The 24,103-nt window shown below is 45.6% G+C and overlaps 1 protein-coding gene across 1 annotated transcript in view; it reads left to right on the forward strand.

Moving 5' to 3' along the window:
- The first annotated feature begins 18,951 nt into the window (after nt 1-18,951).
- The window catches only part of mthfd1l (methylenetetrahydrofolate dehydrogenase (NADP+ dependent) 1 like), a 179,048-nt gene continuing 173,896 nt past the window's right edge, over nt 18,952-24,103 (forward strand). Inside the window, exon 1 of the mRNA XM_087991755.1 lies at nt 18,952-19,184. Coding sequence (XP_087847881.1) covers nt 19,009-19,184 — 176 coding nt within the window. The 5' untranslated portion in view covers nt 18,952-19,008. The remainder of the gene's footprint in view (nt 19,185-24,103) is intronic.

Genomic DNA, 24,103 nt, shown 5'->3' on the forward strand with positions numbered 1-24,103 from the left:
TTTCCTTTATTGGTCAGAGTATTGAGGACAGGAGTTGGGATGTCATGTTGCAACTGTACAGGACATTGGTTAGGCCACTGTTGGAATATTGCATGCAATTCAGTTCTCCTTTCTATCGGAAAGATATTGTGAAACTTGAAAGGGTTCAGAAAAGATTTACAAGGATGTTGCCAGGGTTGGAGGATCTGAGCTACAGGGAGAGGCTGAACAGGCTGGGGCTGTTTTTCCTGGAGCGTCGGAGGCTGAGGGGTGACCTTACAGAGGTTTACAAAATTATGAGGGTGGTACGTGTATGGAATGAGCTGCCAGAGGAAATGGTGGAGGCTGGTACAATTGCAACATTTAAGAGGCATTTGGATGGGTATATGAATAGGAAGGGTTTGGAGGGATATGGGCTGGGTGCTGGCAGGTGGGATTAGATTGGGTTGGGATATCTGGTTGGCATGGACAGGTTGGACCGAAGGGTCTGTTTCCATGCTGTACATTTCTATGACTCTTTGACTCTATAACTCAGTAAGGTTTGTGAGGCAAGATCTACCCTCCACAAAACCATGTTTACTATCCCTAATTAACTTATTCCTCTCTAGATGATTATAAATCCTATTTCTTATAACCCTTTTCAACACTCTACCCACATCTGAAGTAAGGCTCACAGATCTATAATTTCCAGGGTTGTCTCTACTCCCCTTCTTGAACAAAGGAACAACATTTGCTCTCCTCCAGTCTTCATATGATCTTTTCAAACACAATGTATGTTTGACCAGGGTCCCTCCTTCAATTCCTGAAACGTTGTCTGTAGGCTTCTGGCACAAGCTCATATTCATGTAAGATGGCTGTCTTCCCCTCCTCATATGGTCCAGATATCTCCTCTGATAGTGATGCGAAGACCTCACTCGCTCTACCTACAAGTTTTGTTTGGATCAACAAAACCCACATGGTCACTAGCCACCGCATTTGTTTAGCTACCTTTTCAAATGAGATGAAAAAGGCTTCACATCCTTCTCATCAAATTTAGGGAATGCTTGAATATATTTAAACAGTTTCTCGCCATGCTTTGGGCTACCATGGGTGTGCTCGTCCTCACTCTCTTCCTCACTCAGCTTACCTTCAGCCTGCATCTTCATCCTTTTAAGCTGACTTTCTTAAGTGCCAATTTCTGAAGTACAAACTCCCTCTCTTTCTTCCTTTCCTCTCTCATCTCTCTTTCTCTCTCTTTCCTCTGCTTTTAATCGTAATCCAAACCATTTCATTCCTTGTTTTTTGCCTCTAACTCAAGCTGCTTCATTTTCAATTGAACCTCAGCCATCTCTAAAGATTCTGATGGCGTTTCTAGCAAATGTAAATGCTGAGCTGCTGCTGTAATTATCTCTCCTTTCCTCATGGAAGGAGGTAGCTCTAACCCCAGTTTATTAGATTAGATTAATTACAGTGTGGAAACAGGCCCTTCGGCCCAACAAGTCCACACCAACCCGCCGAAACACAGCCCACCCAGACCCATTCCCCTATGTTTGCCCCTTCACCTAACACTACGGGCAATTTAACGTGGCCAATTCGTTTAACCTGCACATTTTTTTGGACTGGGAGGAAACCGGAGCACCCTGAGGAAACCCACGCAGACACAGGGAGAATGTGCAAACTCCACATAGAGAGTTGCCTGAGATGGGAATTGAACCCGGGTCTCTGGCGCTGTGAGGCAGCAGTGCTAACCACTGTGCCACCGTGCCGCCCGCTTGTTGGCTAATTCCCAGAAAACACTTTGTGACTGAAAGAGCCATTGCAATCCCAAGCACTGTTTAAACCAATTGAAATCAACACCCAGAACAAAAGACACTCACAGCATTTGAGTTCAACAACCCTAATCCCAGTATGGAACTATGGAACAAATCCTGCTTAGAGCCCGCAATCTGTTCTGGATCAGGCCAGATCCCCTCAAAACATTCCAAGAAAGTAGTCCTGACCCTAACTTAGCTAGTTGTTTTCAGCAGGTGTAAGGTGGATATTCCCGGAGTGATGCAGCTGGTCAGACCACTTAGTATGAAAGAAAAGAAAACACTGGTTAAACAAAACAGCAATATAAACACCACTTAGAATTTCAATAAGTGCAACAATCCCTTAAACAATCTTTGATCCCAAAATAATATTTTTTGCATTTCAATCCACAATCAAAAGTACAGAAAAGAAAGCAATGCATGGTCTTTAGAGTTCTTGTATGACCCTACTGATTTCTGCTCTTCAGTGAAATACTGTTAGGGAGTGGGGCCAAGAAATCATTCCCTCAAAGGATCACTTACTTTTGCTACTTCTTTTCTCTACTCAAAATGACTCTGCGTCTTTCAAATTAAGTTTATTTTAAATGTTGAAACAATTTCATTCTTAATGAACAGGGCTACCTTCATATTTCTTAGATTTGTCATTCAGTTATGTCACATGCCCTTCAAGATTAAGATCCCAGCGTTGGTCACCTTTCAACCATGTCTCTGTAATGCCCTCTAGGACAAACATTTATCTCCATCTGTGCTAATCATTTATCCATATTGTTTACAAATGCAGCACGAATTCAGATACAGGGCCTTAAACTACTTTTCTAAATCATGTTTACAGTCATTGGTCTTACCTTCTGGTGAGTCTTACATTTGTATGCTCAGTCCATTCCTGTCAAACTCTAGCAAGCGTTAACCAAATTACTGCATTGTCCTTTTACTGATGTTTTCCATTACTTCACCCTTCCTTGATTCACCCCTCCCATTCTTAACTTTAAAGCCCTCTCTCAAATCCAGTTGTACAATTTGCCCCAGCATCATTTAGGTGTGTGTCCATTGGTACACCTTTCACTTTACCCAGTGTTGGCACCAGTGCCCTAGGATTTGAAACTCATTTCTCCCACACCAAACTTTAAACCACACATTTATCTCTCTGATCTTACTTTCCAAACAACAAGTTAGATAAGGGTCTGCAAATAATAGAGTTTATTAACTTTTGACAGCATTTTAATTTGGACTCTAGATGCTCATACTCAGCAGAACTATTTGATATAGTTCTAGCTTCCACTATCACTGGAACCTCCCACCCACTATCACCCCCTCCAACAATGATTCAATTTCCTCTCCAGCCTACAGCAGATGTCCCAAACTCTGGCACTGAGCAGGTACTTTGTCCTTTGCTGAAGCGAACAGTATCCAGCTCCCTGACTACAGTGACCCCTACAAACAGTAGGTTCCAATGAACACCTGCCACTTGAATGTATTTCTGCACCACGGTGCAATGGTGAATTATTTCATCCACTCTGCTACCACCATTTTCGTCCATACAGATCCCTGAAACTTTCAGGTTGTTGGACAATAGGAGAGGCTGAAACTTTCAGCCTGTTGGACAATAGGAGGGGCCAAAACACTTTCACTGTCATCTTCTGAGTTCCCACACCTGCTTTATTTCAGTCACTCCTCTGTCTCTGAGCAAGGACAATATCAGATGACCCTATCCTAAAGGGTGTGACTGCCTCCTCAGGTAAAGTGTCCAGGTAACTTTCCTCCTTCCTCATGCAGGTCAGCACCTGCAGCTCAGACTCCAGTTCATAAACTCTGAAGCTTAGTGAACCTTCTTATTCATAAAAGTATCTTTATGTACGTACATAGTCACTAAAGCAGTTTGATTCTGTACAATAGCATATGAAGAAACAACCAACATTGGAGTTTGACTCTATCCAACAAAACAATTGAAACATCTTTCTTACTTGTACAAGATTTTACTTACATATATTTGAGGCACCAGAAAGGTCTGTTTATTGAATAGACCCTCACTTAACTTTGGCAGAAAGACCTCAGATGGTCGTCTTTCTCCACTGCACCTTGGCAGCTGCCTGAAGCTTTAGTGTATCCCACAGCACATGGTCTTGCAACTTGGAATGTGCCAGTCTGCAACACTGGGTTGGGGTCAACTCATTGTTCTGGAAGACTAACAAGTTTTGGGCCTACCAGAGAGTGTCTTTTGCTGAGTTGATGGACCTTCAAGTGGAGTTGATGTTTGTCTGGGTATGCATCCCGGGTAACAGAGCATACAGCATGGAGTCCTGTGTCACGGGGCTGCTCAGGACAAACCTCAAGTGAAAACACTGCATCTTTCTCCAGATTTTCTTTGCAAAGGCACATTCCAGAAGGAGCTGCCTAAAAGTCTGTAATCCCACCCCACAACCACTTCAAGGCAGCGTGCAGTGACACAGAGAGTTTGAGCATACGTGAAAGATCTCACAGGTAGTGTCCTTATCACTGCCAGCCTAGCAATGTCTTGGTGTTTGTTGGAAAGTTGTGGTGATGTGACAGTCTGCTCAGGGAACCATGCGACAGGATCCATCCCCCTCGCCCCCTCCCCTTTCACTGCGAGGTCTCGAGAAAGCTACGTGCTGACCACTTCCTGATGGACTTGTAATCAAAGTTGTTTGTCTTTGCAAATTTCACCACGTAGGACAGGTGATATGGAACAGTCCAACTCCTTGCAGTGTTCTGCAGCAACAAGACCAGTCCCATCCTTTGCAACGCTGGGGAGAGGTAGAACCTCAGTACATAAGAACAGTGCTTGATGCAGCCACACACAAAGGATGAAGGCAACGTTGAGTATGTTCTTCAGCCCCTTACCCAGAGCTTTTTCTGAGGTGTCCCTGCAGACACAGTCCATCTTAGACCTCCACATGAATTGGAATTTTGGCTCAAGTGACTGCAGTTGTGCAGGTTCTGGGATGGGCCAAAATTGGCTCACGTGACTGCATCACATACAATGGAGAGAGTGCCCCACACCTGATGACCAGGTTTATACTCACAATAGAGACGGAGCGGTGCTCCCAAAAGCCCAGTTTCTGATTCACCTTCTCAGGTTTTGGTGCACACACCGGCCCCTCTGAACCATATCCCCAGCACCTTCAGGGAAGCTGTCCTGATGATGAAGGGGATAATAGATCGGTAAGCCCAGTTCCCAAAGAACATGGCCTCACTTTACCTTGGTGCCCGAGACCAGTTCGAACTGGTCACAGATGCTCATGAATCTGTGCACTAACAGTGGATCTGAACAGAAGACAGTGACATCTTCCTTGAAAGGGAGGCTTTGATATCTAGGATCCTGCTGACAGGAGTAGTCCCCTCTCTCAAGCTTGTATCCTTCCTGATTGACTCAGCATAGGGCTCCAAGCAACATACAAACAAGACAGGAGGGAATGGGCAGCCCTGCCTGAATCTGGATCTGACTGGGAAGCTTTCAGATTGCCACCCATTGATTGAGACTGCGCTAACGATGTTGGTGTGGAGCAGTCAGATCCAATTGTGGATTCCCTCCTCAAAGAGAGCATGTCCCACGTGGGTGTGTGATATCCTGACAAAGGCCTTCTCCAGGTCCAGGCTGATGAGGCTGGCGTCCACCCCCCTGTCCTGCACGTAAGCAATTGTATCCACGAGGACTGTGAGGCTCTCAGAGATCGTCCTGCCCAGTACAGCACAGGATTGGTAGGGGTGAATCACCGATCCCAGAGCAGACCTGGCCTGGTTGGCGATGACCTTAGACAGGATTTTGTATTCAGCAGTGAAACAGGTCATCAATTTCTAATTGCGTCCCTCTCCCCCTTCCACTTGTGGATGAGGATGATGATACCTTTCCTCATGGATTTGCACATGCTCCCTGCCAGAAGCATACTGTTGTACCCCTCCAGCAGGTCCTGGCTAATCAAATCTCACAGAGCTGAATACAACTTGGCTGGTAAGCTTCCGGGAGTTTTATTCTGTTATAAGGATTCGAGGGCCTTGGTCAGCTCATCCAGAGATAATGGTTGGTCCAGCCTCTCCTGTGTCATCTAAGACCTCCGTGATCGAGTTCAGGAACCCGACCATGAGGCTGTGCTGTCTGTGGGCTCTATGCCATACAGTCTGGCATAAAAAGATTTGCTGATCCTCAGGATATCAGACCCTGATGATGTTACTGAACCATCTTCCTCCTTCAGGCTGCTGAGCACAGACCTCTCCTTTTGACCCTTCTGGAAGAGGTGTGAGCAGAACTCATCCTGCCCCACAGTGTGGACGCTGGACTGGAAGATTATCTTGGAGGCCTCCGAGGCCAAAGACCGAGGTTGGGTGGCCCCTCATTCCTGGAGATCCTCCGTGACATTGACCCCCATCGTCTGCTGCAGGAGTAGGTTTTGCATACTTCTCTGGAGTTTGGACAATTTTCCCCATCTCTCCCTCTCTCTCACCTTCTGAACACCTGGAAGGATAAAGAACCTCTTGATGTTTCCCTTGATTGTTTCCCATCAGTTTGCTGGATACACACAATTTCTTGGAGAACCTTTTTTTAAAATGTATTAATTTGTGAGATGTGTCATTGCTGGCTGGGCCAGCGTTTATTGCCCGTCCCTGGTTGCCGTTGAGAAGGTGGTGGTGAGCTGCCTTCATGAACAGCTGCAGTCCATCTGCTGTGGGTTAACCCATAATGCCATTAGGGCGGGATTTCCAGAGAATTCCAGTGTATAATCCCTTTTGAACTCCTCAATGTTTTCTGGCATCAACAGTTTCAGATGCCACATTCCTTTGCTGATCCACTGGTCATTCTGCAGATGTCAGTTGATCAGCAGGAGGCAGTGTCAGAGAAAGAACACTGGCTTGATGTCAGCGGATCTGATTGAAAATGCGTGAGTCACAAATAGGAAATCTATCAATGAGTGGATAGATCCAACTGGCCGTGACCTGGTGTATCTACGCTGTGCTTTGTCTGCAGGGGTGCTGAAGACATCATACAGCTTGATGACTTTAACCATTCCCATCAGGAATCTGAACATGCTGTCAGCCCATCCAGATTGTCCATCTGCATCAATAATGCAGCCCATGCCTCTGGCCAGAATGACCAGCCTGGACATCGCCAAAGCTGACACTAAATGAGCCTACTCCAGATGTTTGTCCTGGATCACGATGGCATCCAGGAGCTTCCGCATTGAAGGGGTCACCTACCATGCCATCTTCATTATGTGTTAACAAATTTGGGATTTTGTAATGAATATGTGAATAACAAACCCTAGTTCCCTCAGACCAGCTTTATAACTGCTAGTAAAGATTACTAGTTCTAATAAACCCTTACAATTAATCGATTTCCTGAGCTTTAAAAAAATTGGAGCAAAATACTTAACCCGGCAATAAGGTTCCCTGTAATATTACCTTTCAGTTGTGGTTGTGAGGATTTCACGGAACTGAGTCGGCAGTGGTTTCCTATCTCTTCTCTGCCACCCAATCCCACCATCTTTTAACTCCTGCTGTCCTGGAGGCTGATAAAGTTAGCAAAAGAAAGGAATACCTCCTTTCCCTGCTTGCCAAATTCCTAGCTTTATACTTTGTTACATGCTACACTCTGCCTCATGCACTCATCCATTTTCCCCTCACCAACCTCTACTCCTTTCATCCTTGACTCTCACCCACTCAGCTGGTTGTCTCCAGCTTGTCTGCATGTGAGAGAGCTGGAATGGAGAGAATTGGTCATCAGTTTCTGAAAGTGGGCAGCCCCGCGATTGGTTGGTATTTAGTAAACTGTGACCTGTCAGTTTTACTGGTGGTCTCTCTGGTTGAGCTGTTTCCAACATTTCAAACAGCGTTGTGGGTTTCCAGACAGTCAGGTTGACATCAAATGAGAACTGTCAGTGGAAATATAAAACTGACAGTTCTGGTTTTCTTCTTAGTTTGACTGGACAGAAAAACACGAAGTTGCCCGAAGGTTGGGTGTAACTATCAGTGAGACTGACAAGTTCTTTTTAGAGTTGGGAGGCTGGAAACTAGAGTCCAGAAAGCAAATTTCCAAAATCTCAAAGTCAGATGTCCACCATTTGGCAGGAATTTCTCATTCCTAAAGTAAGAAATAGTTCTTAACGCGGCAAAAAAAACAAAGTGCTGTAGCAATTCTGGGAACATCTGTCAAGAGAGAAACAGAATTAACATTTCGAGTCTGATGATTCATCCTTCTTCTGAACTGTTGACAAAAGGGACAGAGCGGAACAATAAATGTGCTCCACAAGTAGTCCCAAAATGTATAAAATCCCACTTCATCCGCCAAGATGACCAATTTACCTGACTGACTGCTATTCTGAATAAAAGCTACTCACACCAGGTTTCATCATTAACACAAAATAACTATATTTATTGTAGCACTCTTCATTCTAACTAATGGTAGAGAAAAGAAAGTATTCTAAATCTACTACTAGATGACTTAACCAGACCCACTTTTAAAAAGATTTTTCATTTTGAAGATAGGAGGAGGAAAGGGTAATTTGATACACATGGGTGGAGGATAAAGTGAACTCGGAACAAAATTCTGAAGATCAATGTCCAGATTATGAGTGGGTTACCTTGCCTTACACAGTTCCTTTTGATGTTTAGCATTTGTTGCATGTCGTATCTGTAAAACAATAGTTGATTCGGTGAACCTATATCTTTTCTTGGTAGAATTGTTTCTTTTAAGCTTTCTTGGTATTCTTGTATTTTCACCCAGTGTGGAAAGAGAGATGTTTTCAGATTGCACAGTGGCTCAGTGGTTAGCACTGCTGTCTCACAGCGCCAGGGACCAGGTTCGACTCCAGCCTGGGGTGACTGACTGTGTAGAGTTTACACATTCTACCTGTGTCTGCGTGGGTTTCCTCAGGATGCACCGGTTTCTTCCCACAGTCCAAAGCTGTGCAGGTTAGGTGAATTGGTCATGTTAAATTGCCCATATTGTTCAAGGATGTGAGAGCTAGGTGTGTAGGTTAGGTGCATTAGTCAGGGGACATGTAGAGCAATAGGGTAGGGGTAATGGGTCTGGGTGGGATACTCTTCGGAGGGTCACTGTGGACTTGTTGGGCCAAATGGCCTGTTTCCACAGTGTAGGGATTCTATGATGATTCTATAATGATGATGATGAAAGCACCGATGTCTCTATCTCTGCCTGGCATCTTTAGATTTGTAGTAAACTGCAGTTCACCGAATCTGAGGGCTGTCACCATAGAGTCATACAGCACAGAAACAGACCTTTTGGTCCAACCAACCCATGGTGACCATAATCCCAAACTAAACTAGTCCCACTTCCCTGTGCTTGGCTCAGACTCTCTAGTTCTTTATGTACTTATCGATATATCTTTTAAACCTAATAACTTCCTCTGGAAATGCATTCCATACAAGAATCACTCTCTGTGTAAAAAAAATGCCCATGTCTTTCTTAAATCTTTCTACTCTCTGTTTAAAATTATGACCTCAGTCTTGAAAGCCCCCACCTCAGAGAAACATCTGCCATTCACCTTATCTACATTCCTCATAATTTTATAAACCTCTATAAGGTCATCTTGCAACCTTCTACCCTCCAGTGAAAAAAGACCCAAGCGCTGATGATGTCGCCTAGCCAGGGGACGAAACGTTTGCAACAAAAACTTCCACTCAGCAAACAGAACCACAACAACGAGCACCCGAGCTACAAATCTTCGCACAAACTTTGAAGATCCAACCTATCCAGCCTCTCTTTATACTCAAACCCTCTCGCAAAATCGTGGTGTATCGGCTGAACCCTCTTCAGCTTAATATTCTGCCTGTAACATGGTGACCAAAACTGGACACAGTTCTCCAGAAGAGGAGAAAGTGAGGACTGCAGATGCTGGAGATCAGAGCTGAAAAATGTGTTGCTGGAAAAGCTCAGCAGGTCAGGCAGCATCCAAGGAGCAGGAGAATCGACGTTTCGGGCATAAGCCCTGAAGAAGGGCTCATGCCCGAAACGTCGGTTCTCCTGCTCCTTGGATGCTGCCTGACCTGCTGCGCTTTTCCAGCAACACATTTTTCTACTCCAGAAGAGGCCTCATCACTTCTTGTACGACCTCAACATGACGTCCCAACTTCTATACTGAAAGATCTCAGCAATAAAGACAAGTGTTCTCAACACCTTCTTAGCCACCCTAGCTATATATGATGCAAACTTCAAAGAATTATGGACTAGAACACCAAGTCTCTCTGCTCTACAATACTTCCCATGACCCTACTTTTAGTTGTATTCGTCCTGCTTTTGTTTGTTTTGCCAAAATACAATACTTCAATTTATCCAAAATTAAACTCCATCTGCTGCTCAAGGTCTCTTTGTAATCTTAGATAACCTTCTTCACTCCCACCAAAAGAGAAAATGCTGGAAAATCTCAGCAGGTCTGGCAGCATCTGTAAGGTGAGAAAAGAGCTGACGTTTCGAGTCTAACTGACCCTCGAAATGTCAGCTCTTTTCTCACCTTACAGATGTTGCCAGACCTGCTGAGATTTTCCAGCATTTTCTCTTTTGGTTTCAGATTCCAGCATCCGCAGTAATTTGCTTTTAACCTTCTTCACTGTCCACCATACAACCAATCTTGGTGTCATCCACAAACTTACTAACAATGCCTTCTATATTCTCATCCAAATTATTTACATAAATGACAAACAAAAGTGGACCCAGCACCGGTCCCCATGGAACACTGCTGGCCACAGGTTTCCAGTCCAAAAAGCAACCATCACTCTCTGTCTCCTGCCATTAATCTAATTTTGGATCCAGTTGTGTGTGTGTGTGTGTATATATATATATAGAGAAAGAGAGTACCAAGATTCTTGTAATCAAGGAAAGATTACCTGACATATATCCTTTACATATTCATACACAAGAATCTTGGTACCATTCTGCCTGAAAGTATCCCCCTCACTGCTTTGCTTTGAAAAGCAATATTGTCATTTACAGCTAAAAGTATCCACCACTTGACCTTCCTAAATTGGAAATCCCTCCTGATATTTCAGCTATACAGGAGTGTCCAATTGCTATTCCAGTTTATAGTCCAAACAGGAAAAATACATTGTCCCATACACTTTAGGTTCTCCATGTTTCTGTTCTAGTTTTTGAATGCTCCTTTTTTCTATTAGTTATGACTTTAAATGCTTCAAGAAGTAACTTGTAACTTATTCTCTCTCTTTCCACACCTACATTTATAGCAAGTTTTAAGTATCACTTTTGCAGATGAGGGTTTAGTGAGGGGTCTGTTTCAAAAGAAGTTGTAAAATTCAGTAGTAACACTCCGGAGAAGATCTAAATAAAAAGGTGAGAATCCAACCTAAATTATGTATAAAAGCAAATTCTGCCCTCTGCTTCTGCCCTCCCCTCTGCTTCACCCATCCCCCACATATTTTGTCACATAGCACTGGCTTTAGCCTTGGTCATTCACAGCTCCTAATCTCTTTATGCACTGTCATTATCACCTCTTTATTGCTACCTTTGCTTCTGGACCCACGACTCACCTTCTCTCAGCCTAGTATTTCTCCATTTCTCCCTTTTTTTAGCTTTGACAAAGGGTCAGTTAGACTCGAAACGTCAGCTCTTTTCTCTCTTTACAGATGCTGCCAGACCTGCTGAAATTTTCCAGCATTTTCTCTCTTTGGGTTCTAAATTATGTATATATTTGTGATGGTGTCAGTATTTTAAGGACTTGTCTTTGATAGTCGCTGTTGTTTCTTTTTCATAATACATTTATACAGCTTTACGTTTTTTTATTGAGTGTTTTTGACTGGACAAATGCAAAATTTGTAACCTCGTATTCTGCCTTGGTTGCAATTATTAATCTAGACCCCCTTCATTCACACATAATTTTGTACCAGGAAGGGATGGATTTCTTGTAGTTGATTGACATCAGTTGATTCTCATTTGAGCATTGATCAGGTTGGCTAGCTCCCTGTTAGGTTAAGCAGGAGGCTAGCAGAACACAACAAGCCAGACAGCATCAGGAGGTGGCAAAGGCAACATTTCGGGTAGAACGCTTCTTCAGGACTTGGGATGAGTGTAAGGGGAGCTGCAGATAAAGGGGGTGGGGTTGGGGGTGAGATAGGAACAAGTTGAACACAGGTAGAGGGTATGACCTGATTGGTTGATGGGACGAATGAATCCAGCTGATAGCTGGAAGGAAGGGCCGGTGAGAGGAATGGAAGGGAAGGGGGCGGGGTTGGGAAGGGAGTCAGGGAATGGGAAGGGAGGTTATTTGAAACTGGAGAACTCAATGTCGGCTGCCCAGGCGGAAGACGAGGTGTTGTTCCTCCAATTTGCGGTTTGGTTCAATGTGGCAATGGAGGAGGCCAAGGATGGCCATGTTGAAGAGGGAATGTGAAGGGGAATTAAAATGGACGGTGACTGGGAGGTCAGGTAGGCTGAGAAACTCGGCAAAACATGCTGAGTTTACATCTGGTCTCCCAGGCACCTTCCCCTGCAAATCATTCCCTTCAGCAATCCTTGGTTGGCGCCAGTCTCCCCACCACTCCCCCCCCCCCCCCCCCCGAACCCCCAGACACCTTTGCCTGCAACATGTATCCAGTTAGGACATCCAGTTCAACTGAGAAGTTGAATTCTGAATTGGTGTGAATAGGACTGAACTAGTCCTAGGAGGAGATGTCAGGACTCCTATGGCACAGTGCTAAAGCTCCTATATCTGAGTCTGGAAGCCGAGATTCATGTCCCACCTGCTCCCTAAATGTGTGAGATAACATCTTTGGAAAGGTTGATCAGAAAATATCCAAAAGGAGGTGTCAGTTTTCTTACCTTTGTGTTTCCTTAAGATCTTCTTATAAATCTAATTCTGGCCAGGTTTTGTTGTTCCCTCACTTTTCCAATATCTATGTAGTCTGGTGTCAAATATTATTCGATAACACTACCATTAAGCATCTTGGAATGTTTTACAATGTTAATGGTTCCACATAAATGAAGTTGATTCTTGTTCAGTTAGGAGTCCTCAACCTGAGTGTGCATTGCTGTTTGAAAACTGTCTTCTTCTACAAAATGTTTAATCACATAATTCTACACCAACTGTTTGTGGAATGAAGACAGAAATGAAAAGTAAAGTGTTTGCCTCCTCTCTCATTTTGTGTCTGGAATGCAGAATATTAAATTAGATTGCATGTGACTAATTGCTTTAAATGGTGAAACCCATGATGTCTAATGCAGAATATTTCAAAAGACAAAGTTCGTATTAAAATGCTAAATCTGTCTTAAATGGCAGATTTCTCCAAGAATAGGATGGGATCTCTCTCTCTGCTCTGGTTTACAAGCATCTTGGAAAATGTTCATCTCTCATGAAGCTCATAATATAATTATTTCAGGGAATCATAGAATCGCTACAGTGTGGAAACAGGCCATTTTGGCCCAACAAGTCCACACTGACCCTCTAAAGTGTAACCCACTCAGATCCATTCCCCTACCCTAATATTTGCCCCTGACTAATGCATCTTGCCTACACATCCCTGAACACTATGGGCAATTTAGCGTGGTCAATTCACCTAACTTGCAGAAGGTATGGTACTCGAGGTCTTAAAATGCTTAAAGGTAGATAAATGCTTGGGACCTGGTCAAGTGTATTTCAGGACATTGTGGGGAGCTAGGGAAGAAATTATAGGCCCCCCGGGCAGAGATATTTATATTATCTACAGCCACAGGTGAGGTAATGGAGGATTGGAGCATGGCTAATATTGTGTCTTTACTTAAGAAAGGCTGCAAGAAAAAGCCAGGGAACTATAGATCAGTGCGCCTGATATCAGTGGTGGGTGAGAGTCGAAAAATGTGGTGCTGGAAAGGCACAGCCGGTCACGCAGTATTTGAGGAGCAGGTGAGTCGACTCTCCTGTTCCTCAGATGCTGCCTGATCTGCTGTGCTTTTCCAACACTGCACTTGTTGACTCTGATCTCCAGCATCTGCAGTCCTCACTTTCTCCTAGTCAGTGGTGGGTAAGTGGTTGGAGGGGAGTCTGAGTGATAGGATTTATGTGCATTTGGAAAGGCATGGACTGGTTAGAGATAGTCAGCATGGCTTTGTGTGTGGGAAATTGTGTCTCACAAACTTGACTGAATTTCCTGATGAAGGGCTTTTGCCCGAAATGTCGACTCTCCTGCTTCTCGAATGCTGCCTGATCTGCTGTGCTATTCCAGTACCACACTCTTGACTCTAATCTCCAGCATCTGCGGTCCTCAGTTTTGCTGAATTGTTTTGAGGATATGTCCAAGAAGGATATGAGGGCAGAGCAGGAGACGTTGTCTACATGGACTTTGTCAAGACCTTCAACAAAGTTCCGCATGGTAGACTGGTTTGTAAAGTTAGATCACATGGGATCCTGAGTAAAAAAGAATTTCTCATTTTTGTTCTAAGTGCCTCTCCCCCCCACAATTTGGAAACTGTATCCCAAGGTTGTAGATTCCCCAACCTGGAAATCATCTTACCTGCATCTACCTTGCCTATCCTTTATACATTTTGTAAATTTCAATTAGATCACCTCTCCTTTTTTGAAACAGTAGAGAATAAATATAGATCCAATTTCCCCAATCTCTCTTCATTGGGCAGTTCTGCTATCCTGGGAACAAAACTATAATCTTTTTTGTACTGCTTCTGTGGCAATAATATTCTCCACAAGGTAAGACGACAAAAACTGCACATAGTACTCCAGGTGCAATCTAAACAAGGATCTAAACAACTGAAGTAAGACTTTGCTACTCATGTACGGAAATCCCCTTGTGATAAAGAATTACATACCAGGAACCTTCCTAATTGCCTGATGAACTTGTGTGTTAGCCTCCAGTGATGCATTGACAAGGACACCCAAGTTCTTCTGTATATCTACACTTTCCAACCTCTCACCATTTCAGATATAGTCTACACATTTCATCCTACCAAAATGGATAACGAGTCTACCTAACCCTTTTAATACCTCTCATAAGTCAGCTGTGACTCAGTTCTGGTATTGCTGCCACTGGGTCATGAGATTCTGGTCTCTAGTCCCACTCCAGTGCTTTAAAACAAGAATTAAGGATGGCATTCCAGCGCAGTGTCAGGGGTGCGGTCTTTCAGATAAGGATGTTAAACTATGCTCCCTTCTGCCCTTTTAGGTTGATATAAAACATCCATTATTGCTATATTAAAAAGGAGCAGTGGAATTATTCCCATTGTCTTGGCCAACTTCTATCCTTTAATTAACATCAGAAAATGATTTAGTAATCGTCATATTGTTGTTTATGAAAGCTCATTATTTGCAAGTGTACTGTTGTGTTTCCTACAATGAACATAGTTCACAGGTAGTTTAGCAACTTTTAAGCATTTTGTAAGATCCTATGATTGCAAAATTAAATAAGTGCACTTTAAACAATATTTAAATGCTGCAGAGAAAATGCAGCACTAGAATACCAACTTCGACCAGTTACAAGGTAGTTTATGGTTTTGTAATTAAAAATAATCAGTATAGTTTGTGATAAAGCAGTATATATAATATGCAGTAGGAAGAATAACTGCCTCTGAAACTCAAGTTCCACCAGAATAATGCTGGGAAGTTTTAAGATTAATATGGACTAATGGATCCACCACATTTTAAACAATTCTGAGGCTGACAACAGTTTGAAGCAGTTGCTTAGGATTTGAGAAGAATTGGTTGGTGCTGAGGCTAAGCTAGTGTAGGTCTCCTTTAACAGAATCAGGGGAGGCATTGTTGAGGGTAGAAGGTGTTGGCAGTATTGAATGGGTAGCTGAACACATGGGGATAGAATCACTGAGATCTACAGCACAGAAAAAGGGCCTTTAGTCCATTGTTCCATGCCAGACAAAAAATCCAACTAATCCCATTTGACAACATTTGGCCCATTTACTTGTGCACATGAGATGCCAAGACATACATCTAAATACTGCGTAAGATAGGTGGAGGGGCAGGTAGTATTGAGGCAGCAGGGAGCTGCAGAAAGATTTAGACAGGTTAGGAGAGTGGGCTAAGAATTGGCAGTTGAAACACAATGTGGGAAAGTGTGAGTAGGAAGAAGAGGCATGGACTATTTTCTAAATGAGGAGAAAATTCAGAAATCTGAAGTACAAAGGGACTTGTGCGTCCTAGTCTAGGATTCTTTGCAGGTTAGCTTGCAGGTTGAATTGATAATTAGGAAGGCAAATACAATGTTGTCATTCATCTCAAGAGAACTAGAATATAAAAGCAGGGATGCACTGCTGAGACTTTATAAGGCTCTGGTCAGACCACATTTAGAGTATTGTGAGCAATTTTGTGCCCCATACCTCAGGAAGGATGTAATATCCCTGGAGTGGGTCCAGAGGAGGTTCACGAGAATGATCCCAATAATGTAAGATTAGATTACTTTAGATTAGATTAGATTAGATTAGATTACTTACAGTGTGGAAACAGGCCCTTCGGCCCAACAAGTCCACACCGACCCGCCGAAGCGTAACCCACCCATACCCCTACATTTACCCCTTACCTAACACTACGGGCAATTTAGCATGGCCAATTCACCTGACCTGCACATCTTTGGACTGTGGGAGGAAACCGGAGCACCCGGAGGAAACCCACGCAGACACGGGGAGAACGTGCAAACTCCACACAGTCAGTCACCTGAGGCGGGAATTGAACCCGGGTCTCTGGCGCTGCGAGGCAGCAGTGCTAACCACTGTACCACCGTGCCGCCCACGGCTTAACATATGAGGAACGTTTGAGGACTCTGGCACTATACGCGATGGAGTTTAGAAGGATGAGGAGGGATCTGATTGAAACTTACGGAGTACTGAATGGCCTGGACAGAGTGGATGTTGGAAGATGTTTCCATTGGCAGGAGAGATGAGGACCTGAGGGCACAGCCTTAGAGTAAAGGGAAGACCCTTTAGAATGGAGATAAGGAGAAGCTTTTTTAGCTATAGTGGTGAATCTGTGGAGGCCAGGTCATTGAGTATTTTTAAGACAGAAATAGATATGTTCTTGATTACCAAGGGATCAAATGTTTATGGGGAGAAAGTGTGAAAATGGGTTTGAAAACTCTACCAACCATGATCCAATGGTGGAGCACACTCGATGGGCTAAATAGCCTAATTCCTGTTTCTATGGTCTTATTGACTTCATATCATTATGAAGTGAGATCCAGATTCCCATCATCCTCTGGGAAAAATATATATTCCTCACACCTCCTCTTAACCTTCCGCCCCTTAACTAATCTATGTCTCCGGTCATTGATCCATCCACCAAGGGAAAACAACTTTTCTTCCTGTCTATGCCACTTATAATTCTATATATGGGCAGCACAGTGACTCAGTGGTTAGCACTGCTGCCTCACAGCACCAGGGTCCTGGGTTTGATTCCCACCTGTCTCTGTGGAGTTTTCACATTCTCCCTGTATCTGCTTGGGTTTCCTCTGAGTGCTCCGGTTTCCTCCCACAATCCAAAGATGTGCAGGCCAGGTGAATTGGCCTTGCTAAATTGCTCACAATGTTAGGTAGAAGAAGAATACAGCGCAGTACAGGCCCTTTGGCCCTCGATGTTGCGCCGATCCAAGCCCACCTAACCTATACTAACCCACTATCCTCCATATACCTATCCAATGCCCGCTTAAATGCCCATAAAGAGGGAGAGTCCACCACTGCTGCTGGCAGGGCATTCCATGAACTTACGACTCGCTGAGTGAAGAACCTACCCCTAACTTCAGTCCTATATCTACCCCCCCTTAATTTAAAGCTATGCCCCCTTGTAATACCCGACTCCATACGCGGGAAAAGGTTCACACTGTCAACCCTATCTAACCCCCTAATCATCTTGTACACCTCAATCAAGTCACCCCTAAACCTTCTTTTCTCTAATGAAAACAGCCCCAAGTGTCTCAGTCTATCCTCATACGATCTTCCTTCCATACCAGGCAACATCCTGGTAAACCTCCTCTGCACCCGTTCCAGTGCCTCCACATCCTTCCTATAGTATGGCGACCAAAACTGCACACAATATTCCAGATGCGGCCGCACCAGAGTTTTATACAACTGCATCATGACCTCAGGACTCCGGAACTCAATTCCTCTACCAATAAAAGCCAGTACGCCATATGCCTTCCTCACCGCACTATTTACCTGGGTGGCAACTTTCAGAGATCTGTGTACATGGACACCAAGATCCCTCTGCTCATCCACACTACCAAGTATCCGACCATTAGCCCAGTACCCCATCTTTTTGTTATTCTTCCCAAAGTGAATCACCTCACATTTAGCTACATTGAATTCCATTTGCCACCTTTCTGCCCAGCTCTGCAGCTCTGCAGCTTCTCTATATATAGTCAGGGGTAAATAGCGGGTAGGGGAATGGGTTTGGGTGGGTTTCTCTTCAGAGGGGCAGTATGGACTTGTTGGGCCGAAGGACCTGTTTCCATACTGTAGAGAATCTAATCATAGAATCTAATATCTCAATCATGTCCTCCCTCAGTCTCCTCTGTTCATTGGAAGCAACACAAGTTTATCCTGTCTCTCGTTGTGCGTAAACCTGTACAGCCCTGGCATCATCAAGGTAAATCTCCTCTGCACCACCTCCAGTGCAATCACATCCCTCCTTTAATGTTGATTCTAGAACAAGGGTTTGTCCTTCCCCAACTGCACCACTTCACATTTATTCAGTTGAATTTCTTTTGCCACTATCAGCCTGTCTAAATCCTCCTGTAATCTCAGGCTATATTCAGGCTCACTGTCTACCACCCTTTTGTATCAGCTGTAAATTTCCTGATCAACCCGACGAAATTCAAGTGCAAATCATTTAGACAAACTGCAGACAGGAAGGGGCCACTGGACTCAGGTTTCCGGTCACAAAAACATCCTTTAACCATCGCCCTCTGTTTCCGGCCACTCACCCAATTCCCCTGGTGGTGGGCGTGACCAGGGGCTAGAGGGTGTGGTCACGGGCGGAGTTTGGGATTAGGGCGGGGTCAAGGTAGGGAATAGTGCGCGGACTTGAGGTTAGAGGGCGCGGAAAGGCGACGGAGGAGGCGCGGCTAAGTGCGAGAGGAGGAGGCGTGATTAAGGGCTGGTGTTGATGGCGGAGGGGCGGTCCAGCGGGCGGGACTAGGAGCGAGGGGGCGTGGCCAGAGGCGGGATGGGGGTGTGTCCACCGCTGAAGCGGCGGGAAATGGGGCAGGTTTAGTCTCGGGTGCGCAAGCTCGAGCTACTTCAGTTTTTTGTTCGCCGCGAGCTCGAGGTTGAACCATGTGGATGTCGTTAGCAACGAGAGGCCGGGGGGCAGCGGCGGCGGTCACAGCCGGCGGAGTCACCTGGTGTGGGCTGCCGGCCGGCCTCCGGGGCTGTGCTCAACGGTTACCGGCCATCGGCATCAAGGATGAACTGGCACCGGGATCCGGTACCAGGGTGAAGAGGAGCGTTAGGTAAGCCTGGGACCTTTCCGGTGTGACCTGGGGCAGAGGGACTGAGAGATGGCGGTTAGGGGGAAGTGTGAGGGGACCGCTTGAACGGTCTTCTCGGGTTGGGGAAGATCCCGGGATGGGGAAGCTGGAAGATAGAGCCCGGGAGGAGGTGGGTGTTGGAATCTGGGGAGTAAAGATGGAAATTAAAAGGGGGTTAAAGAGAACCCGGTGAGGGAGTGAGAGGTGGTTTGCAGGGTTCTGGTGCTGGAGGAATGAGGGTCAAGTGGGTTTGGATGTGGCGAAGTGGGGGGGGGGGGTGTTTGAATGATTCTGGGTGTGCGGTAATACAGATTTAAAGGGGTTTTGGGTGTGTGGAGAAAGGGATCCGAGTGTGGGCTACAGTGAAGTGTTAAAGGACTCTGGGGCAATGGCGAGAGAGGCTCAGGTGAGGAGAGGATGTTTCAAGGAGCCTGGGAGAGAGTGGTTTAAAGGTGCATGCTGGATAGGGAGAAGGCAGTTTAAGGGATCTGTGCATTAGAAGAGGCTGGGTTAAAGGGAACTGGGGAAAGGGAAGAAAGGAGGTTCCAGCAGCCCAGAATGGCAAGAGAAGAACACTAAAAGGTCCTGGGTGGATGGTGGGCAAAGAGTGTGGAGGCTTTTTAGTGGGTGAGAACAAAGCATTAAAAGATTCCACATGGTGGTAAGGAGGTGGTTAAAGGAATTCCATCGGGCAGGTAAGGTTAGGAGATTGTGTGATAGACAAAAGAGCAAGCTGTGACATGAATGTAGAGGATGTGAACAGTGAGTGGGCAACAATGTGATGTCATTGAGAGAAGTGTGAAGTCAGCCACTTTGGATGGAAAAATAGCAAAGCACTTTTTTTTAAATTGTGAAAGACTAGGAAATGCTGGTACTCAAAGGAACTTCGGTGGTCCTTTTGTATGAAGTTAACACGCAGGTATGACGACCCATTAAGAAAGAGTGAAGAAGACTTCCTGCAGTTGCATTTGGGTTTGGTGAGACCATACCTATAGAATTGTGCACAATCTTGACCTTTTAAGTAGAAAATATTTCTGTTAGAGGGAGTGTAACAGATATTCACTGGATTGCATCTTAGAATGGATCGCCTAGAATGAGCTGTTTCCACATTTAGGACTCAGATGTGTAAGCAAACGTTGGCATTCCCAAGGCAAAGAACACTGTCATTGAGAAGTTTGTGGAGTTTGGAATAGAGGGATAAAGGGATATTGAGGGAAAGTGGAATTGAGGAAGAAGACCAGCTGTGATTGCATTGAATGTGGTGTAGGTATGAAGGAGCAAATAGTCTACTCCTGGCTTATGTTTCTTATGCTCTTACATTAAGATGGCTCAGGGAAGTGGAAGGGAACATTCTCCTCCAAGTCCCCCCTCCCTACCTTTTATCTTCTCCTGCTGAACACTCTCTGCTCATTCCTGAAGAAGGGCCTGTGCCCGAAACGTCGAATCTCCTGTTCCCTGGATGCTGCCTGACCTGCTGTGCTGTTCCAGCAATAAAGTTTCAACTTTGATCTCCAGCATCTGCAGTCCTCACTTTCTCCTCGAACATTTTAAAAGGGTCCTGGGAAGATAGTGTGTTGGAATGGAAATGTTAAAAAGCTGCTGGGATAGTAGGAAGGATGTTTAGGAGTAGATAAGAGTTAAAAGGGTGTAGCGACTGAGTTAATTAGTGGAATTAAGAACAGAAAGGCTATCGAGGTCAGGACATGATTTAAAGGAGTCCAGGAAAAGGTTGTAGAGATCTGCAGAAGAACAGAGCGATGAAAGGGGAACCAAGAAGTGAAAGAGATCTGAGGGAAGAAAGAGCAGGTTTAAAGGGGAGTGAGTCTGGAGCCATGGGTAAGAGGGGAGGATTTGAGTTCCCATGCAAAGATCCTTGGTCAGTCTGATGCAGAGAGTGAAATCAATGCTGATTATTGATGCATGATTTCTTGCTTATGTGGAAGGGGTTAAGCAGAATTTAGATTGAATGTCTTTCACAGAGGAATAGCTGACCTATTTCTTGTAGATGAAGAATCACGAGTGCAAAAAGATTCTTCAACATTGCTTCTACCACATTCTTTTGGATCCAGTGGAACAAGCATTTAGTTTCCTCCTTGAAGTTGGCTTCACAATCATTCAGACAAAATCAACTTTTGATAGACTAGGCAGGTGTTTTCTCAACTCTCAAAAAGGAGAAAGTGAGGAGTGCAGATGCTGGAGACCAGAGTTGAAAAGTGTGGAGCTGGAAAAGCACATCAGGCCAGGCAGCTTCCGAAAGCAGGAGAGTCGACGTTTCTGGCATACACCCTTCTTAAGGAATGAGGCTGGTGTGCCAAGCGGGCTGAGATAAAAGGTGGGGGGGATTTGTGGGAGGGGTGCTGGGAATATGATAGGTGGAAGGAGGTGAAGGTGATGGGCTGGAGAAGGGGTGGGGGCAGAGAGGTCGGGAATAAGATTGCAGGTCAAGAGGACCGTGCTGATTTCAGTGGTTGGGACTGAGATAAGGTGGGGGGGGGGGGGAGGGGAAATAAGGAAGCTGGAGAAATCTACATTCATCCCGTGTGGTTGAAGGGTTCCTATGTGGAAGATGAGGTGCTTTTCCTCCAGGCGTCATGTGGCCAGGGTCTGGCGATGGAGGAGGACAAGGACCTGCATGTCCTTGGCGGAGTGAGAGGGGGAGTTAAAGTGTTCAGCCACAGGGCGGTTGGGTTGGTTGGTGCGGGTGTCCCAGAGGTGTTCCCTGAAATGTTCTGCAAGTAGGTGGTCTGTCTCCCCAATGTAGAGGAGACCACATCGGGTGCAGTGGATACAGTAAATAATGTGTGTGGAGGTGCAGGTGAATTTGCGACAGATATGGAAGGATCCATTGGGGCCTTGGAGGGAGGTGAGGGGGGAGGTATGGGCGCAAGTTTTGCACTTCTTGCGTTTGCAGGGGACGGTGCCGGGAGTGGAGGTTTGGTTGGTGGGGCGGTATGGACCTGACGAGGGAGTCGCGGAGGGAGTGGTCTCTCTGGAACACTGATAGGGGTGGGGAGGGAAATATATCCCTGGTGGTGGAGTCTGTTTGGAGGTGGCGGAAATGACGCAGGATGATACGATGTATATGGAGGTTGGTGGGGTGGAAGGTGAGGACCAGTGGGGTTCTGTCCTGGTGGCGATTGGAGAGGTAGGGTTCAAGGGCGGAGGTACGGGAAGTGGAGGAGATGAGGTGGAAAGTGCAGGAAGTGGAGGAGATCCCATATTCCCAATTCCTTCGCGTCCGCCGCATCTGCTCCCAAGAGGACCAATCCCACTACCGAACAGCCCAAATGGCCTCCTTCAAAGACCGCAATTTCCCCTCTGACGTGGTCGATGATGCACTTCACTGCATCTCCTCCACTTCCTGCACCTCTTCCCTTTAACTCCGCCACTCCAATTGCCACCAGGACAGAACCCCACTGGTCCTCACCTTCCACCCCACCAACCTCCGGATACATTGTATCATCCTCCATCATTTCTGCTACCTCCAAACAGACTCCACCACCAGGGATATATTTCCCACCCCTATCAGGGTTCCGGAGAGACCACTCCCTCCGTGACACCCTCGTCAGGTCCACACACCCCACCAACCAAACCTCCACTCCCAGCACCTTCCCCAGCAACCGTAAGAAGTGCAAAACTTGCGCCCACACCTCCCCCCTCACCTTCCTCCAAGGCCCCAATGGATCCTTCCATATCTGTCGCAAATTCACCTGCACCTCCACACACATTATTTACTGTATTCGCTGCACCCGATGTGGTCTCCTCTACATTGGGGAGACAGACCACCTACTTGCAGAACGTTTCAGGGAACACCTCTGGGACACCCGCACCAACCAACCCAACTGCCCTGTGGCTGAACACTTTAACTCCCCCTCTCACTCCGCCAAGGACATGCAGGTCCTTGTCCTCCTCCATCGGCAGACCCTGGCCACACGACGCCTGGAGGAAGAGCGCCTCATCTTCCGCCTAGGAACCCTCCAACCACATGGGATGAATGTAGATTTCTCCAGTTTCCTCATTTCCACTCCCCCCACCTTATCTCAGTCCCAACCCCTGAATTCAGCACCGTTCTCTTGACCTGCAATCTTCTTCCCAACCTTTCTGCCCCCACCCCCTCTCCGGCCTATCACCCTCGCCCTCACCTCCTTCCACCTATCGTATTCTCAGCCCCCCTCCCCCAAATTCCCTCCCCACCTTTTATCTCAGCCCGCTTGGCACACCAGCCTCATTCCTGAAGAAGGGCTAATGCCCAAAACGTCGATTCTCCTGCTCCTCAGATGCTGCCTGCCTGCTGTGTTTTTCCAGCACCACACTTTTCAACTCCACTCTCAAAAAGTCAACATTCCAGGCAAAGTGGAAGAAATGCTCCAGAGATACTTTGAAGGTCTTTTTGGAGGATTGGGGCACTGATTTTAATGATTGGAAGAAGTTTACCATTCAAAGTAGTGATAATTTGACCACTTAAGTGCCATGATGTTTTCAGTCTCAAAATCTTAATGATGTGGAGACAGTAAGGTCTGCAGATGTTGGAAATGAGAGTTGAGAGTGCGTTGCTGGAAAAGCACAGCAGGTCAGGCAGCATCCGAGGAGCAGGAAAATCGACTTTTCGGTCTGGAGCCCTTCATCAAGAAAGGAAACGAAGCAGACCAAATCGTCTAAACTGTCCAAAGGGGTTGTTCCCTCTGTGATACACTGGTCCAAACCTGTGTCACTCTAATGATTCCTCTCCCTCCCAGAGCATCTTCCCATGCAATCACAGAAAATGTAACACTGGGCTTTTTATCTTCTCTCACTGTCCAAGGCATTGCAGCACCTTTTGGCAAAGCTGTAGTTTACTTGTACTTCATTCAATATAGGCAACTGTTTTCACACTAGAGCCTCATCTTCATTGTGTAGACCAA

This window comes from Chiloscyllium plagiosum, unplaced genomic scaffold, assembly GCF_037043375.1.
Source record: "Chiloscyllium plagiosum isolate Xiang-an unplaced genomic scaffold, Cpla_swu_hap1 HiC_scaffold_10, whole genome shotgun sequence".
Taxonomy (NCBI): Eukaryota; Metazoa; Chordata; class Chondrichthyes; order Orectolobiformes; family Hemiscylliidae; genus Chiloscyllium; species Chiloscyllium plagiosum.